General features: G+C 37.8%; 1 protein-coding gene across 4 annotated transcripts in view; it reads right to left on the bottom strand.

Annotated features, from left to right (window-relative positions):
* Positions 1-20,696, bottom strand: part of MAP3K9 (mitogen-activated protein kinase kinase kinase 9) — a 101,363-nt gene that overhangs the window by 55,788 nt on the left and 24,879 nt on the right. For all 4 annotated transcript variants that reach the window (XR_008449992.1, XR_008449991.1, XM_054067514.1 and 1 more), the window contains exons 3-8: positions 18,327-18,507; positions 11,068-11,216; positions 7,425-7,600; positions 4,759-4,999; positions 3,476-3,598; positions 2,638-2,791 (exon numbers count right to left, since the gene is read on the bottom strand). Coding sequence is in view for 2 of the 4 variants with exons in the window: in XM_054067514.1 (XP_053923489.1) it covers positions 2,638-2,791; positions 3,476-3,598; positions 4,759-4,999; positions 7,425-7,600; positions 11,068-11,216; positions 18,327-18,507 (1,024 nt within the window). In the remaining 2 variants the exon portion in view is untranslated. The remainder of the gene's footprint in view (positions 1-2,637; positions 2,792-3,475; positions 3,599-4,758; positions 5,000-7,424; positions 7,601-11,067; positions 11,217-18,326; positions 18,508-20,696) is intronic.

Below are 20,696 nucleotides of genomic sequence, written 5' to 3'. Positions count from 1 at the left end.
ACTATCTATTCCAGTCACCAGCATATCTGGAATCTGAAGACTTCTTATCTGTAATCTACTCAGGTTAAATAACAGGAAAGTTACTATTCTGCTTGTTGTCTTATAGTTGAGTTACTTCTCTGTTGCCCTTTTCTATCGGGAAGTCAAAAGCACCTCTCTTTAGAAGTGATAAGCTAACAAGGCTTATTTGCTCACCAAATGGTAAAAAACTTCCCTACAACTGTAAGACAGCATCTCCAGTGTCTTAATACCATTCTGTAACACTATGTTGAGGCATTAATTCAATACTGTAATGAATGAGAAGTGTCTGTTCCCAGGCTGACGCCTATTTAGCTAGCAAGATTTTAAGAGATAACTGCTATGACTATGACTATCCCACATCCAGTGTCACCTTCCATAAAATCATTAACACCTCCAGCATGAAAACTGAAACAGGGCAAAGATCACCCATGCCATTGTAACAGTCCTAGGCTCATCAATGCCAAGTGTAAACACAGTAAAGGCATAAAATGATAGGACAAGGGGCAATGGCTATAAACTGGAGAGGGGCGGGATTAGACTAGGCATAAGGAGGAATTTCTTCACAATGGGTGTGGTGAGGCACTGGCACAGGTTACCCAGGGAAGTTGTGGATGCCCCATCCCTGGAAGCATTCAAAGCCAGGTTGGATGGGGCCTCAGGCAGCCTGATCTAGTGGGGCTGGAATTAGATGATCTTTAAGTTTCCTTCCAACTCAAACCATTCTATGACTCTATGACTCATCATATACACTTGAAAATACACCATAAGATCAAAACTTAAGTCCAACATAAAGCTTCATCCAGTCTCTTCAACCTTCTGCTGCTGTGCATACTCTTTGTACTCAAAGATAAATGCAGAAGAATGAATAATCGCTGTATGATCTTTTCGTGATTGCCTTTACTTGATGTTAATTATAGGTCAGTTTACTCATGCTAGTGAACTTCACTGCAACTCCCACAATGTAATTTGCATAAATTTGGAATTGCCTCCTGTGAGGAACATAGAAAGTGATAAAAAACCCATGAAGAATTGAGTTTTCTTTACCACAGAGTCAAGGAAGCAGCTGGAATAGCAGCACTACTGTAACCAGAACCGTGTCACAGAGAAGACTTGAACTGGACTTTTCTATCCTAAGCTTAGCTCTTCACCTTACTCCAATTTTTATCCTTCAACCCTCTAAAATTAATTTAAAAATACTAAAAATAGCAAACACTCCATATTTTGGGTCACTAACATTTACTGCAACTCTGCTTGATTTAAATTAAAACATGCAGTGTGGCATGATTTCAGCAAGAAGCAGTAGTTTATTGTATGGTAACAAGATTGCCCCCTCAGCAACACTACCATTTTTCAGATACTCTGCAAAATGCCATAGCTGTACTGAATCTCCCTGGAAAAAAAGATGAATATTATAGAACATTCCAGTTGTGTAGAGAACAGGATAGTTTTAAGTGCAACCATAGTTAGCATGCAACTCCCTTGCAGCTGTCTGTACTCAAAAGCAATCCAGTGCTTCACACTGTACATTAACAAAGAGAAAACTGAAGAGCTTTATTCCCTGAATTCTACGACATGATTTCAAGGTAGAACTGTTCTCCTAACAGCTTCAGTTATCTCCTACCCTTTTATATAACTAATGGTTATAAAGTGTGATATGTTTTAATTCTGTAAAATGCTACACTTCATCTACAAAACATGTAAAGCATAGGCAGGAATTGAAGATGCTTCCTCCACACTGCCCTATTAAAACATCAAGAGTACCTTTGAGGGACAACATATTTTAATGTCATTAGAATAGTTAGATCCAGATCCTCTTGCAGAGAACTGCAACAGTAATACATTATGTAACATCTGTTTTCCAGGAATTTCACACCTGAGCACATTAACATTTAAGGGGAATTATAACTAGTTATTTTATTTTCCCTGCTAAAAAAAAAGACGACAAGAGTCAAACTACCAGTTTAGAGGGGAAAAGAGTTTCACACTCCACTAAAAATCACAAGGCATTCAAATCTCTTAGATCAAAATACTCCTATGTCTAAAGCAGCATTTTGGCAAAGATCCATTGGAGTCCTGGTATAAATAATTCACAGACAAAAAATGAAAGAGACAGAACAAGAATGTATAAATAGAGGTACAAACTGTATCTCTGCAAAATCACTTTCAGAATGTATTCATTCAAGGTACATGTCCCTTTCAGGAGCCTGAAGAGAAGATATTTGACTGGCTCCACCAGACACTTTTCATATAATAAGCATTTAAGACAAAAAAAAGCATAGCTGAGCATTGTAAAGGAGAAGTATTTTCAGATATGGTATGAAACCACAGAAGTTTGACACAGAAAATAAAGAAAAGCCACTAGAGCACAGCTAAGTTCTACTGCTTACATAATAAGGTAATAGCAGACACTGAGAGCATCAGTCAATGCTGGACCTCTAGCAAGGGACTGAATGTAATGCAGTTTTCTAATCTGTTCTGAATCTCTAACATCTCTAGTACAGCAAATAAGTTTGGCAGCAGTAAAGTGTTTGCAAGAGGACAGGCAAATCTCCTGTGATCAACCTCAAAACCAGTTTCAGAACCTAGAAACCAGCTGGGTTCCAGGCCCTCTCTTACCCATCTTCTCCTGCACCTAGCTCTTTGTGACAAAGTGAGCTCGGTCCCCAAGTGCGTCCCTTTTTCTTCTGGCCTCTCTTCTCTTCTTCCTCTCCTTCCTCCTTTGGAAGGACTGAGCTTCGTCCCCATGTTTTACTGCCTTCAGCAGGAGTCACTTCACAAGTAGGAAGAACAGTGGAAAATGGAAAAAACAGATACACAAATTAAAGAATTGGCTCCACGGCAACATAAAAAGTAAAACATAGGTCAGGAGAGGAATAGTAATTAAAATATCCATTCAGGCTGCTTTCCCATAATTCTGATCATTTATCAACACAGATCTAACAACTAGATCCCTTCAAAATCAGTATAGGTAGACTTTACTGCTTTATTCCATCACTGGTTTCTCTTTTACAACCACCAGCATGATACCAGACACACAGTGTCAGGATATTAAATAGACACACTACACCTTAACATCCCTTTCACACATCTAATACAAGCTTGTCTGCCTAATTCTGTTTCATCATGGAAACACTATTTCAGGACAAGTGCCACACTTTTCTTAACTTCCAACAGTAACTTAATCCACTTCAATAGTTTCACACATGCATTCCGCAAATTAGTACTTTAAAAAAAATTAGCCTGTACACCTAAGGAATGTATTTTCTATACAATCAAACAGCAATATTTCAAGAACTTGGGTAAGTAAGGTTTGAACTCTAAAGAAGATGATGCTTCCTTTTATCACGAGGATGCTCCACTTTTCTCTCTAAAAACATACATGCAGGGCACAAGGCAAACATCACACTGATAGGCTGCACATTTCCCAAATTCAATACTACATTGAGGTCCTTACACTGTATGGCCCTGAGTCTGGGAATAATGGTGGGACTTGCAGGGGGGCTGGAGCAGCTACTGATCAAGCTTTTCCTTTTATCCATCGTTGGAGAAGCCTGCACAGTGAATTTATGCTGGAAATCTGTTTACCAAAAGAAAACAAAAAAAAAGAATCAAAACAAAAGCAGAAGACACAGTTAAAATTCTTTTTTTAATAAAAATAAATTTACGGTAACTTTCAAAGAGCGCAATTTACAGGATCTATGTAGAAATTAAGTTTTACAGCCAACTGCTGTACACGCAGTTACTTCAGAACAAAGACCTGCACTCACACTCACGGAGACATATCTTCTTAGAGTATGTGAGATGCATACACATACAGACAGATCCCAAAATGTTGACTGACATTTATGCCAAAGTACACCCCTTTATAAATTCCTTTCACCTTATCTCTCTTAAGCTAATCAAACCCACAAGCAACAGGTGTTTACAGATTTAAAGAAAGGCATAGTTAACAGGTACATTTTATCATAACTGCTCATCTGAAGAGCCAAACTGAGAAAACAAATAATATAGTGTAAGCCTTCATCTTTCATGTAATGATGAGCCTTAGGTGAGTTATAAAACCCACATTTTTCTTCTTTTACAAATTGAATCTCCATGCAGAATCCACAGCAGAAAAGCTAAGGATTCAATGTTTCTGAAAATTACTGTCTTCACTCTTAAGAGTGACTTCCCTGATGCCACACCAATTTTTAATATTTCTTCCTGAAGCATGGTATTACAAGTCGCTTGTGTTAATATGAGTTCACATATGAAACAGCAATGTAGAACTGTAGTCTCACAGCTATGAAAGTATTGTTGACAATTTTCAGATTCTTGCACAAAAAAATCTAGCACATTATGATTTCAGCTGCAGCACTACACGAAATATTCCCAGAGCGAGAACCTCCATCCTATACTATGTACATCCTTCATTAAACTGATCACTTTTAGTATTAACATGTTAAACTGCAACACCAACATTTTTACCATGAACCATATACAGCCATCGACTAACAAACATGCTACATCTCAAGTTTACTTCTGGCCTTCATAGATAGAACTTTTGGGAATGCTAGCCACACGGGAATACTAGCCACAAGAAAAACAAATTTAGTTTCTTGATCCTAAAGAGGCATGTTTTTCCCAATGTATATCCAGTATTTCCTAATGCGTAAGTATCAGTAGAAAGGAGCTACCAAAGCTAGAGGTTCACCTCTTCCTCCCATTTCACCTGACACAGCCTAACATGTCACCAACCTGAAGGCAGGCTGATATGATTGCCATCTTTTAACTTGAGTCTGCTCCTCTTGAACTTCCCCATGCGCTTCTTCACCCGAGGCTTCTCCTGACACAGCTGGTGGATGATGATGTTGAGTTCCCTTTCCAGTATGTCAATCTCACGTTCTGCCAGCTCCTGTTCCCGCCTTCGTAACAACTCCTCATGGTTCTTCTGCTCAACAGCAGCACGACTCAGCTCTTCTTCCCATGTGCGCAGCTCCTGCAGGGAGATAAGAAAGAAGAAACAAAAAGCTAACTTGTGACCTGTAGTTTAAAACTAACATTACCTATTTTGAAGGTACAGCAGCAATGACCTGTGTTTGCAGCGCTGCTAGCACCACTGTTTAAAGGCTCAGCTGAAAGCCAAAGACCTAAAAAAATCCTTAAGAACTTCTATGCTTGACATTCAAAGCCCTTCATATCAGTATTAAAATTTGGACATCAGTACTTGTGAGGCCACACTGGAATTCTGTGTCCAGTTATGGGCTCTGAAAAGAGTCTATACAAGAAAGACATGGACATACTGGAAAGTCCAACAAAAGGCCATGAAGATGATTAAGAGACTGAAGCATCTCTCCTATAAGGAAGGGCTGAGAGACATGGGATAGGGGTAGAGAGGGAGGAGGATCTTATCAGTATATACAAAGACCTGAAGGAAGGGTGCAAAGAAGATAAAGCCAGGCTCTTTTCAGCCGTGCCCAGTGACAGGACAAGAGGCAATTGGGCACACACTGAAATACAGGAGGTTCCCTCAGAACATTTTTTTATTGTAGTGCTACTGAGCACTGACACAGGTTGCCCAGAGAGATTGTGGAGTCTCTCTCCTTGGAGATACTCAAAAGCTATCTAGACATGGTCCTGGTTAACCGGCTCTAGGTGGCCCTGCTTGAGGAGAGGCACTGGACCACCAGAGGTCCCTCTAGCTTCAACCATTCTGTGAAAAGGCACTGAATCCTCAATTCAGTGTCATGACAAAATATGCTGGATATCAGACATGAACATATTTACAAGAGCCATTAGAGAGTACCAAGAATATGGGAACCCACGCTGGAAGATTTATTCATAACACTGAAAAGAATTAATCCTTGCTTTCCTGTTCAATAAGTACCTATGATAACTTCAAACTTAAAACTGTTTAAAAGCAACCTTGTTACCATCATGTGTCATAAAAATGCTGAAAACACAGCTCTGACAAGAATTAATGAAATCAGGAGGTCACTCCCATCATTTTCCACCAAGCATGACTGCTTCTTGGGCATATACATGTATAAGGGAAATTTTTAAATCTTTCCCTCCCTGACAAAATGAATCAACTGAAATTGCCCTTGAGATCTCAAAATGTCTTCTCACTGCACTTCTCTCACCACAAGGGCAAAAGAATTAAGCACTCTGAATAATTATCTCCAGCTGACTAGATCCACTGCAGAAGGTAAAAACTGAAGAATTCAAGTTAAACTTCAGATAGATTATTAGACAGGCTTTAGTTAAGATTTTTTTTTTAAAAACATCATTGTTACCAGTACCATCAGCATGGAGGCTTGGTGCACTTTATAGAATATAGAAATAGGATATAAAATTATCTTTCCCTGTTGCTACAGAGGAATACAGTACTCAAAACCTGAAGGCAGTCTAGCTACTACTGTTTGTCCACTGAAGTTTCTGGTTTGCAAAAACTGTTCCAACACTGTTACGTCACAGGACAACAACAACAGGGAAATGCCTACCAGCTATTCTATTTTTCCCAAAATGCTATTATAATATATAAACAGAAATGTTTTAAGTATTGTTGTAGGACTTCCCTCCTCATCTTAAAGTCTCCTTTTCTTTCTCTCTGCCTCCTAAACCAAACTTCTGAGCCCAAATCAAGTTGGCTGCTTATTATGGATTTATTTTTAGGCAAGAGACCACGAAATTAGAAAAATAGTATTACTTCAGTGATCCCACTGCCGTATTTCATACTAGCAACTGTAAAGACAGTCTCTGTAAGGGCCTTTATATAGATGCAACAAGCTGTGCTTTCTACATGTATGCTTGAAGTAAACTTAAGCTTTTTCAGTTCTACTCTTTGAGGCTGATGGTCACAACTCCTTTTATTCCTGCTAGCATTTTTGTTTCCTGTTCTCTACCCAGATGGACTTCAGTTGTAAAAGTTATCGGACCATTCCCCTGGTAGCACTCATGTTTATTGTAGTCTATCCACTTTGGCTGCGTGCACAGGCTGGAAAACACAAACCTGACAAAACCAAAGCTGTAATATTTGCTAGAGTATATATGCTGAAACTACTACTCCTACTTTTACTGTTAACAGTTATCATTGGGCTTCTCAGTTAAGATGCTAATAGTTAAATAGTTATTAGATGCATTAAACAATGAAGACAACTCATCATAGCAGTTTGCACAGAGTATAACAGAAGCTCACAAAAATATTAGACAAGAGTAGCAGCTGAAGATGCAAATATTTCACTCATGATACTGTCCTTGTGTGCACCGTAACCCATCACTGATTTGGGGAATTATTACAAGCTCCAGTAAAGCACATACAAAAATAAGTCTGGGATGCACTAAACAATGATCGCCGCTTTAATTGTGAAATGGGAAAATTGTAATCCAGAGAGCACACACATGGAGTATTTTTCTATACTTACCTTTTCTTTGGCTCTGAGCTGATCAAACATCTCTTGGATCTCTTGTTTCCAGTCTTCCTGCAGGGAGTGGAAGGAATCTTTGGGCATTTCAAAGAAACCAGACTCTTCTATGGCAGTGAGGTGGTCTAGGACGCTGGCAAAGGAAGGTCGTGAGTGGGGGTCAGGGTTCCAACAATCTATAATAGGACAAAGACAAGCAACTGTTAAGCATATCTCCTAGCATGGAGGACTGAGAGGATAAGTAGTACTTTACTGATCCCCAGTGGCTAAGAGCGGCATGCACACTATCTGTGTTACCCCACCTTTCCCATTTGCCACTTGCATTGACTGTTGTCCGATCGTAAGTATGGAATTCATGGTTTCATGCTTATATCATATCACTTAAGATCTTGAACTACCTGGTGTCTAGGTTTTATTGCAAAAATATACCAAGTAAAATAGAGGTTTACTAATTTTACAGAAAGCTACATTTTCAAACATATTAAAAAATCATAAATAATTTCCTTAACTGTTTTGCTTTAATTTGTACATGTTCACAGAGTGGAAAGACTATGCAAGACTCTCGCAAACAGTTCTTTCATCACGCTTACACTGCGGAGTTAACAGCCGTACTGCAGAAGGATACCTATCAGAGTTCTTTCTAATGCCAAACTAATACTAAGTCAAATCATTATGAATCTCTTCCACAGAACTGAAAATGTCTCCTACAAAGCAGACTTTGTGTAACTTGACTGAAAGCAGGAGATTTGAGTAAATAATTACATCAAATAGTGCATTCAGACTTTTGTATTTTTAAGTTCTTTTTGTTCTTTTTTATATTTGAGAGAAATTTGTTTGATTGGGCTTTTTTCTTTGGCCTTTAGGAGAAACCACAGAAACTTTTTTATTTATAATCTAATGCAATGACATACCAAATTAGAGAGCTCTAAACCCACAGAATTTAAAGTACTCATCTTACCACACAAAGCAACTCAACTAGCAAAAGTACAAAAAGGTACTACTTTTACAGTGATGGGAATTGAACAATGAAAACAAACAGAAATATAATAGAAAATGGTATGAGGTAACATCTCAAGCTATGAAACCATTAAGAACAGGTTAATAAGCCATTGTCAAAATTTTTGACTTATCACTTTTGAATAGAAAATTCTAACTCGTCCAGTTCTCTCTCTTTCTTCACCCTTATTCCTACTCCTGCAGAAAACATCACTTTCTCATCCTATATTGTCCTGTACTGGCACCCATTTTTGTTCAACAAAAATTCTCTTTAGAACTGCTAGACTCCTGCCTGCCAAGATTTGAGAATAGCCAAACCAAAAAACCTGGCATTCAAGTATATTTCTAGAAAATACAGCTTTAGTGCATGAATGGAAGAACCTAACATAAGGGTCTCTCTCAATATCCTCATACTAACACTGCTGTAAATGGTCATGGGATTCAAGACAACACATTACTGCAGTACGAGGCAAGAGTTATAAAAATGTTCTAAACTTCCCTAGACCTTACAAATGGAAAAAATTTTGGTGATATCCTAAAAGACATTAATTCATCACTTTCGTGGATTGAACTACACCAAGGAGCAGCTATAGCTAAAAATAAATAACACTTGACAAAATCTGTGTAACTGCCAAGGTTTTGTTTGTAGCTTTTTTCTTTGATTTTAGTGCTCCCAAGATTTTGCACTTGGGAGCTTTGGTTTCAAAACCGCTGGTATCAAGATGTTGGTGTTTAAGCATCTGACCAGGCTCCAGGAGGCATAAGCTGGAACACATATTGTTTATGGATTTGAAATTGCTTCTTTTATCAAAATAGAGAGCTGAGGATGTTAAAGAGTGCTCTGAAGGTCCCCTGCTGCTGACCAATTAGTAGCAATGGGTGATACAGCTGGATTGTCAGTGCCATAATCCCTGCCTCTTTACTCCAGCTTTTAAGCACGTCAAAGCAAACATGACCCAAAGTAAAACAAAACGCTGCAGCCGGCCAAATGCATGATTGAGCGAGCAGGATAACTATGCAGGTGGCCTGTGGCTTTTATTTTCCCAGACCTAGATCTGCCATTATATGCACTAATGAGGACAGTTGTAACATACAAGTCTTTCTGTGAAGAGGGAAAGTTCAGCTTTGTTGTCTCAGTAAAGACCACCGGGGCGGCAATTCACAAGTAAAAGCAGAATTAGGGGAACAAGAGTTCACCCAAAATGGGTAACAGCCTGTTTGAAAAAGTTTTGGTGAAGGGGCAGAAAGTAATTGTTTTCTTATTCTCTTCTTCCCCCTGCACATTGGAGAAGTCAAGCATTCCAACTCTTCATATGTGGGTGCTCACCTCTGCACTGCTGGGTTCAAGCACAGGCCATATGCCTCTACCAGAGTTTCCCAATAGAGGGCATTATTTTTAACGCCAACAGCAGATACTTCACTTACATTAAAGAAATCCAGGATCCTTGTTTTATGGAACGACATAAAAATAAACTGCCTGAGCACAGCACTAAACTGGTAGTCTCACTAACTCTTTCAGATGCAGTTTCTTGCTTTGCATTGCTTCTAAGATACTATAACTGCAACTCTGTGTTTACTATCCAGTAGGACTTTATTTTTTAGCACAACAGTATATGAAATTTTCCACTTGAATTTAACTGAAGCTTGTAACCTACACAAAAAGACCAGAGAAATGCAAAAGTATTCTAAAACCAGAGATATCTATCAATAACATTCTCTCACACGAATCAAATTCCCTTCTTGGGCCTAAAAATGCCATCAGAGCCACAGAATGTCAGTTCTATGTTCAAACTCATTCTTTGCTCACTAAGGCTATAAAACATGTTTGATTTCTCTTCACCTCAGTTTTTTTCTGCCAGATAGATATACAAATGTATATTATATATAAACACCTTGAAATTTTTGGGAATAGGGGCACTGAAAAAAACCACTAAAGGCACTACTGTGAGAAAGTGCAAGAAGGGAGGAGGGAAGAGAAAATGAAGCTCAGGGGATATGTAAGTAGTTGCAATAGCCAGCAGAGCAGGTCACACAGGTACATCTGAAAACCTACTTCACAGAATCTTCTGTAATAACTACACTGGCTCTGATAAACTCCTGTATTTCTTTTGTCAATACATTGCCCACCTTGACCATGAACTGTCTCCACACACAAAGCAGAAAATCACATCTTCCTGACTGAAAATTTGGGTTGTTTTCAAATGTCAAAGCCACATTTAAACTCTCTCTCTGAAATGCCAGTAGGAAGTTTCATACCAAATCAGTCTGACAGTGCCTAGCAAGATGTCCAAGCTATGAATTTCAAATCAAGTTGAAATCTTCACACTAGACCAAAATATATGGGCTTGGTGTTGGTGAGTCTTCACTGCTAGAAAACAACAAGCTAAATGATGAAAGTAATAGCCCCCATTTTCCTATAAAGCTGGCTGTTAAAAAATGGCAGGGAAGTTTCTTTCAGATACTTCTCTGTTAATAGTAACTGTTACAGCACACTAACAGCCAAACCTAGCTTCCATAATGATTTGCATCGCTGAATAAAGCCATTTGAGAAATCTATGTTCTTAGGTATCAAAAACAGCACAAGGAGGCAATTCTCAACAGTACTCTAGAAACTGCACAAACCATAGTCATGCAACAGATGGCTTACCTTCCATGAGTTTGGCAAAAGGCTCTGGACACGTGGAAGGGATTGGGAGGGCAAGTTTATTCATGGCAACACCATACGCTACTGCAAGTCCATCAATTCCTCGGAATGGTACTTCTCCTGTTAGCAGTTCCCAAAGCAGCACACCGTAACTACCAGAAAGAAAACAAAAGAACAAACAGGTGTTTGACTTTAACTCATTATTTGTTAAGCAACAAGAAAGTACCTGAACCTATCAGGGTGAGTTTGGTACACTGAAGAAAAAACAGTTTTCGGGACAAGTTCATCATGGCTGCCAAGCTAATGAAGTGCCTTATTTTACCTCCTTTTTTCAGTAAGACTGAAATAAGATGCCATTTTCACCTTTCAGGCAAAAAAATGTTTTCTCTGGGGAAGCTGGGAACAATCTGAAATAAATTAACATATATCTAACTTAGTAATTCAAACCAGAACTCACTGAAACTTTCAAAAATGTAAAGGAGGGTTGTTTGGCAAGCTGTGTTTTTTAAAGTAAGTGAAAAATACCTCCTCATAAGTACATTGATCTTAAGATATTCTATGAAATATTAACTACGTAGTTAGGGAACTAGTTCCAGGATGGTCCTCCCCCCAGGTTTATGACAAACAACGTAGCCTCAGAATATTCTCTCTGCTTCTAGGAAAACTGAGCCAGAGATGGCTTCCTCACACCTAGTGATCTGACAGTTTTTATTTCCCTTAATCTGTCTTATTGTCTTCTGAACCTATTTACAGTCCATTATGTTCTAGAGTAGCGAGTTCCACAAATGCAATGATTTATTGCCAAAAATCACTTCATGTATTTGTTTTGAGCTTGTCACTTGCTAATTTCGTTTGCTTCTCTGTAGTGCTTTGGATGCAAGGAAGCCTGAACATATGTTCTCTATTAGCTCCTTCCATGCCATCCATTATTTCGCAGGCTCCCACTATATCCTACCTAAGTCATCTTCCCAAAACCCTAATCTACCTAAAACCTAATCTAGTTACTTCTCCTGAACAGAAGTGATTCTGTAGCTTTCATTGACCTTGACATCCTCAATACTGTCTCGTTCCATTTAAAACTTTCATGCTGTAATGATGAAAATCACAAAGTTTTAAAGATAGGGGGAGAGGAACAGTATTTCCTGTTTTCTTCTTTATTTCTTTCCTATTGAAATTTAACTTGCCACATTCCTTTCAGACTCCTTACAAAATGTGGTAGGTTACTCACAGTAACTTCAATATCTTTTTTCTGAATCATAACAGTAAAATTTAGAGTCCATAATTGTACACATGAAATTTTCCCATGGGTACTACTTTTTAATTATTACCATTTCATCTGTTTTGTCATTCATTATAGTAAAACTTAAAAGGTTTCTGCATTTGATTAATTTTTCTTATCCTGAAAACCTTTGTATCGTTAACAAATGTTACCTAAACCAGACTTGATCTCTTCTCCCATATCAATTTACTTTCTTTAAAAACTTTTGACAAGAGCTTTCGTTGAAAGTTTTTATAAATCTAAATACTATATAAGCAAACTTGCCCCTTGTCCACATTCACAGTAAGAATTCCACCTTCAAGAATTTTCATCTTTTCACAAGACATGACTTCCTTATACAAAAGCTGACTCTTCTCCAGATATGCTCATATGTCCAGCAGCTCCCCGCTCATTAGTGGTGTTCCTACCATTTAATAGAACTGAAAACCAGACTTGCTGATCCTCAGGAAGCTCTTTTAAGACCTGTCATCATGTTTGCTGCCTTCCATTTCTCTGGTATTAAAGGCAGCTTAAAGCAACAGATTACACAGCACAGCTATTAACTCCACTGGCTCTCTCCTGTTCCTGTAGAAATATTTGCTGTTCCTGTAAATCCCAGCAATTTGTTACCATTCATCTTATCAGTCAGTTTTAACACCTCTGCAGACACTTCAGTAAGAGAGGTTTTCCAGCTTGGTTCCCTTAAAGAGAAATTTTCAGCTTTAAAAGCCTCTCTTTGCTCTACTGTAGCAGATACGAGTCACTCAGTTTTCTTCTGCTATAGACTTATCTTCCTTAGATGGTCTTCTATCTTGGTCACCTCTAAGCCATATATTCTCCCACGGGGTTCTTAACTGTGCTGCATCTCAAAGCAGTTTATTTGGTTTTAATACTTTTCACAAGACTCTCCTCAAAACTCTTTTAATCTTATTGAGTGTTTCACATTTAACTTGCCAGCACACAAGTCCATGTCTAATTTTCCTCATATGGTTACAGGTTCAATGTTTTAAAGGATGTCTTCCAGTAGCCTCTTCTACATAGTCACCTTCATTCATTTAAAGCCTTTCCTATGCATTCGCTCTGAGCTTTAATATAGTGCCCTTAAAAGATATCCACATTGCACACTTCCATTTTGTTGGGTTTTTCACAGAAAATTTCTCAATGTTGTAATTAACCTTCTTGAGATTGAACACTACTACAATGGACTAATTTTTCTTAATGGCTCTTGCGAAGATCTTGAATATAAGTATACATATATTTTGACCAAGGTCACATTGTACAATTTTGAAGGTCTCCTAAGTACACCTGAAGGTCAAATGAAAAACTGCCTCTCCTCCTACAAGGTCCCTGAATAGCTGCTCCATAAGACAGATTGGTGTTTCTTCTAACATGACAGTAGAAGTACTTTATTGTTGAAGGTAAAAGATTAATCTCGTCTTGTTTCAAAGAAACAATTGCCCTACCTATTTGGGAATAATCAAAATCTACATTATCACAACCTGTACTCTTGCAATCTCCTTCCTTCTCCACAAGTCTTCAACATTCACTGTAACCACTGCCACCTTAGTAGTCTTAATACTACCTTTCCTATAGATATGGAATTTCAGTCACTAAACATTCCACTTTTGTTACTAACACAATGAGTCGACTTTATCAAGCAAAATATATTTTTTCACCAATACAGTCTTTTCTACTTTTCCTATGTAATTCACATCCTTGATGATATAATTATAAATGATTACTTCTTTTAACAAAGGTTCTCAATTTCTTACTGTCTCAAAAGCCTCATTTGAAAAAAAAAATAAACAACAGGCGTTTAATGACTTCCCATTCTCTTTTTGGCCTTGTAGGATTCAAAAGACACTCAAAGATAATGACTACTGGACCGAATATATATTTAGCCTATCTAAATCTGATTGATCATTTATGTTATGCTTCAGTTTGGATCTGAGTGTTAACACCAAAACACAGGAAAAAATACTGAAGAGTTGTGTTATTACTTTTACCACTAGTACTGGATAAAACATGTATTAGATATTCCTTTTAATGGAATTGTTAGGAAAGCACCATTGATGCGTTCAAAGCATTTCTTCTGGAGGGTTATTTGTAAAATACAAAGGAATAGACAAATTGCTGTTTCTTCTAATGTAATACCAAAACTATATATAGCAGGAAATACAAAAAAGCATATGAAGAAAGAATTAAGGGCTTACCCTCATTTTCAAGAGGGAAGAAGAAAAGCTGACCAAGCTCATTTATTTTTCCAGCACCTGGTAGTAAATTTTGGACTTTAATTACAAAATGAAACATGTGATACAGACCATGCATCCAAGTCAACTGACACTTGTATGAATAATTAACCATTTCCCAGCGATCCAGTAATCCTTTAAGCCATTTAACATCAGGTTCAATCCTACACACTGGATTTTCAGGGAGAGGGAAGCTGGAGGTCTGCAGGATTTCACATGTTATTTTCCCACCTCACTTATAAGTCTGTGAACTCAGAAAAAAAAGCAGTAATGTCTTCTCACTGTTACTGTTCAATAGCATTGTACCATAGATACCTCTTATCCATCTCCCTAGCTTCAGTGCTTCCCCTGAGAAAGGAACTATTTGCCTAACAAGGATATCCCAGCAACAATAGAATTTAGATTACTTTTATTAAGGAAAAAACCTTAATTACATTTTAACAGCTATTAACAGTTAGTGTTTTGTATGTTATTGGACTGGCAGTTCAAGAGATCACATTTCCAGCTTATTTCACAGTCAGTTGTGTACACTTCTCTCATGTGAGCTTCTACCAATATTGCTAGTCAACACTTATCTGCCAGGTACTGAAGTCTTGCCAGTGCTTCATTATGCACAGAAGACTACAGAAGCCTGCAAGCAGTCAGGTGTTGATGGAACTGCTTGCCAGCACTTGATTCGAATGAAATATTCTAATCACTGAAGTTCCCCCACACACATACCTCTGAATACCTCTGAATTTTAGCTAGTTCCGGTATTTCATTTCTAAATTAAAAACAAATTCCTAATTATTTCACTCAGAGTAGACACATCTTAGAAGTTTCTAAACTGCGGAACATAGGGAACTCAGAAGAAGACTGTATGTGGCTTTATATTCTGCATAACAATCATATTGCCTTTGAAGTGGCATAGACAAAAATGAAGCATGCAGCAAAAAAAAAATACATTTAAGTAGTTAAAATAACAGGACAATATGAAGTATATGCTTACTAATATAATTTTGCTGTACAGTACTGGATAAAGTGAAATATCTGTGCTTAGATTCACTCCGTAAATTCAAAGTAAATATGTAACTGTCCTCTCATACACAAACAGATTTACAGGAACTGACATACTTAAATAAAACCATAACTTCTTTGTCCTCTGTGCAATATAAGCACAAGGTTTCCACCGTATATTTCTAAGCTTGTGGGTGCAGCACAGAAAAATTCACAGCAACAAATTTTCACTAGCAGGATGTATTAAGTACTGTTATTACAAACACACTGTCCAGTGGCCCAGCCCTCGGTGACGAACAGTGTATGGCAGCATTCCTCAGTCTTTTAAGCTCCTTGCCAACTCTTCTTTAGATTGGGACAAGAAAAAAAAACACAGACTGAGTTCTTCCTAAATAGAGCTTGATACATGTTTTGAAAGAAACTGCACGAAGCAGTTATTTATTGTGAGATAAAACTGACTCAGGAAATTTCAGTCCTGACAAGCATCTTCAGTATCTTCTTCACCTGTTTGTACAGCAAGAACACAAACAGAACAAGATTCTTGTTGAAAGGATGGGCAACAATTCAGCTAGCAGTATTATTCTAATGAGCTTTAAAAGAAAGGTGCTGAAATAAAAGGGTTTGTGAATGTTAGAGACAGAGACAGCCACTTCCGTTGATGCCATAACTGGAAGGTTGTGAGGTAAAAAACTTCCTCTACTCCAGTGATTAACCAAGAGGTTAAAGTGTAGAAGAGGAGGGGCAAGTCTAATAGGATAAAAAAGTTCATCCTGTTAAGAACTTCAAGTTGCATCTTTGTATGGGGACAGGATTTATTACACATGTCCATAACAGTTTCTGTAAAATCCATTGCTTACAACCATTGACATGCTGGTAGTGACCACACTGGCAAATATTTGTCTTCTACATACATGCCTCACGCATCATGTTCTTTTCAGCTTATTTAACTATGACTCAAGGTTTTGGCTATCAGAGATAGAAGAGTTACTCAGAAACAGTATAACAGCTCTCTTAACGGTGATGACCCTATTTAAGGAAGAGCCCTGAGAGGAACTCAACCTGTTTTCACGGTAAGACTGGTAACTATAAAAAGTGAAGAAAGAATCTTAAAAACAGAAATAAAGTACTCTGAAAAACTAACAAATAATTTGTTATTTACAATTCTTAAGTCCCGAAGTAACTCACAGCCCTTAAGTCAATGATAAAATTGGTATTTTTGCACAGCTACAGTGGTACTTGAGCTAGCTTCATGATAATCACCAACTGACCTATTAAGTCTCATCTTTATAAAATGAGGTCATATTGGTACAGAACATCTATTGGATCTGTTCATGGTATGCCTGGATTAGTAAAGTTACAACCACAGGAAAACTGCTTTCCCGCGCTCCCTGCTCCCCTACATTACCCTTAAAGGCCATTCTTAGCACTGTCTCAGAGAAGAGCAAATTGAGGATTGAGCTCGACAAGCTGTGTACAAACCAGTACTGTCATCACGTACATAGAAAGGGTGCACAGCCTTGAGGTCTCCATTTCTGCTAGAATGAAAACTCAGAATAAGAGACTGCTTTTTGTTCAATTAGTCTCAGATTAACTACAGAGGCTACCACATTTAATTACAGGGTCAGAATTTTACCTACAGCATTAGCCTGCAAAATACAAGTTAACTTATTACAAGGCAAAACTTTATCTATTCAGCAAAACTGGATAAGGAAAGTTAAAAACCCCGCACCAAGTGTCAGCCATAGCAGTCAGACAATTCTGCCAGCTGGGATATTTCTTTATCCTGAACAGATTTCACAGCACACATACATTTGCGTGGGAGCATTACTGGCTAGTAACAGAACCTTACTGCTCTACAGATGAAGTCACCCTGACATTTCAATACCTCTCTCCCCACAGGAAAAACAAAATTTCATCTGCTTCATCTGTTTCATACATTCCGTACTAATTCTGCATCACACAGCATCCAGAAAAGTCACTGTCCTAGAGTTTTTACTGAATTCTGGATTTACCAATTTATTTCACGGTCATATTCAACTTCAATTTCTGGAAGTCAACAGGCCAACTCTCACACTCCTCCACACCAAAGTAGCTTCTATTCTATTCTCAAAAATCCCAATGCGTGAATGCAAAAGACAAAATACACATGCAAATTACTATTTATACGTTACATTCTCAAGATGGACCTAGAGAAGAGACTTATTTCATGCGAAAGACTAGAAAGGTAGAAATAATTCAGAAGGTTATTAAAGTGAAAAACATTGTATTCAGGATAACTGCAGTGGGAATTTGATTAGGTGCAGTGTGTGTGTACAAATACATCGGTGATAGATAACTGCCAAAACATAAAATGATCTTACTGTTGGTAAAACAGTAAAATAAGTAATAGCTTTAAGTACTTCACAGATTGTTTTATAGTCTTTGATTATGTCAGCCAATAGCAAAATAAACACAAAAACTTTGGTTTGGATAAAGCGAAGGAAATTGGTATTAGGAATCCCAGGATAAACTGAATTTAAATTTATAGAACAACAAAAATTTAGAAGCATGCAGGAGCTGATCCACCATTTTCTACAGTAAAACAAAAATTTTACAATTAATACAAAGCAGTCTTAGTCTGATAAATGGAAAAGTGGTGGATAAAATTTCCTTCAAATCTGAATTTTAATATATGGTGCATCATCACTCAAACATAAAAAAGGTTTCCTGGCAGGTATAGTTACTCTTTAGTATCCAATCACTTAATGCCAAATCAATACCTCCACACATCGCTGCCTTTGGAGAACATGGAGGAGCGGATGACCTCAGGAGCCATCCAGGCATATGTCCCAGCTGCGCTCATTTTGGTAGTTTTATGCCATTCCCTGGCCAAGCCGAAATCCGTGATCTTCAATATCTTGTTGCTCAGATCTCCATTTTCCACCTTTTCGAGTATCAGTACTGGAGAAAAGCGGGGGGGAGGGAAAATAAAAGGTATGCAGAGTAAAGCTAGCATTTATGAAAAAAATCCTCCTGGAGATCTTCCAATTGTCAAGATTCTTCCCGACTTTTAGTTATTCAAACATACCACACACTGTTACAAGTTATTTCAAGCTGATCCCTTCATCTGACAAGTGAACAGCTGTCTAACAAATAAATTCAAATTTAACTGATACCAAGCCCCAGAGAACAAACAGATAATTATTTAATACAGTGTCTGGTGTTATTCTGTATAATAATTCTCTGCTAAGAGGAAGTGAACCACTGTAACTTCTAGAAATCCAGATAAGGGACGACATTTCCTAATTAATCCTCTCTCAGCAAGCCAGTAATAGCGTCTTTTTCTTGAACTGCTTAGAGGAGGCTTTTTTTTTTTTTAAATCCAGATACACATAGGCTGGATATACCCTTCATGTAAATGTATTAGGAGTGGAACCTCTGTGCACACTGATTTTTTTTTTTAAAAGACATAATTATAAACAAAGATCAATGATCAGCAATAACATGCCAAATTCAAGATATCATATAGATCATGCTATAGGTTCCCTCCCCCACCATTATGAATATTTTTAGTTAAGCTGCCAAAGTTTTTACCATGTTTCAGTGGCAAAGAACTCAAAAATACTTTAGTGTAAGGCATATATTCCTCTTTACCCAAAAATCTGTATTGTCACATTTCTGTGACATGAGTGTAAACCAGAAGCCAGAAGTATCCACTCAGCTTTAGCAGCACCTCATTATCCTCTTTATCTTAATATAAAGAGACTGCACAAGTTGTGCCAGCAATGTAAAAGAATATAACAAGCAACAGAATATGAGGCCACTGAACTTCCATAACTATCACAGTCATAAGCCTGTAAAATTATTTTCAGCCACTTTGTAAAGGGCTGCAAAGAAAAACATTTCCATTACCATTAGTCCCATGACTTTATAGCAAAAGCTATCAAGCCATTAATACACCATCTTTACGCAGCTCCTCTGGTTTTAATGTCATTACAGATACAGGTTCTTAGAAAACAAGGGTTTCCCCCTACTCCCTCACTTACATGTGTGGAACTACATAAAAATCCAAACCTACAACCAACCAAGGATCATCATAACAAGAACTATAAAAGGCAAAAGCCACCTCTTCTAGAAAACCTTTTTCCTTCTTTCTAGCAGCTGAAGAATTGCTGTGAGAAATGGCTAAAAAGTTGCTTGTTAACTGCAAGAGTGAAAGTCTTCCAAGAACACACATTCTAAGTTTGTTCTTATAGCATGTACCACCTCTGCTAAAAGAGTTTGCAGAATAATATAATCTGATTTTGAACTTAAATGCAGTAATATATACATACGGAGTGACATTGTAAAGGCAAAGTAAAGCTTCAAAACAAAAAAGTATGCATTTGGGGGGCTGGGGGTGCATAAGCACATAAGCACAAAGAGCAAGAAGCAAATTTGTTGTTCACAAGGTAGATCAGATTCTGTCTGAATAAGCTCAATAGCAGGACAGTGTCAGGCATCACAGCTGAATTGTTCATACCTTACTGGCAAGAGGTTATTTAAATCTAATTACCTTGATTTGTACTAAATCCTAACAGAATAATTGGCACTTGTGCAGTTATTTTGTATCCATGAACTTGTTGTTTTGTCAGATGTAGGCTAAATGAGATAAATTACCATGACAAAAGACCACAGAGAAGGACAACGAAAGAGCTGGGTTTATTGCAAGTCCTTGATTCCTCAGTTACATCCTTGGCTCTCCTATTTCCTTGTAATAACTGCCTAGGATTATAATCCTGCAACTCCAAAATGTAAAAATTAAAGTTATCTCTCTCTCTACAGCATCTCCTTCAGTTCTCCTTATCTTGATCACTATCAATAGGCTCACTTGTAACTGCTAGGAGCCTCCCTAGCCCACATGTCAGATTTGCGAAATGAAAACCATGAATCTTCCTCTTGCGTTTGCTCAGATTTCAATGAAGAATCTTGTAAACATGTGACCTACACATTCCTCTCAGTTTCCTCCTTAAAAAGCTTTTATGGAAAACACAAGCCAGGTTGCTAGGACACTGCAAATGCATTTTACTCATGCTGATTAACATGGTCTCATTTGCTTGTCAGCTTCATCTACAACCTGTTATTGTCTCTTGTTTAAGACTGAGTGCCAG

The sequence above is a fragment of the Cuculus canorus genome, chromosome 5 (genome assembly GCF_017976375.1).
Source record: "Cuculus canorus isolate bCucCan1 chromosome 5, bCucCan1.pri, whole genome shotgun sequence".
Classification (NCBI taxonomy): Eukaryota; Metazoa; Chordata; class Aves; order Cuculiformes; family Cuculidae; genus Cuculus; species Cuculus canorus.
This window is presented reverse-complemented; position numbering and strand designations above follow the sequence as displayed.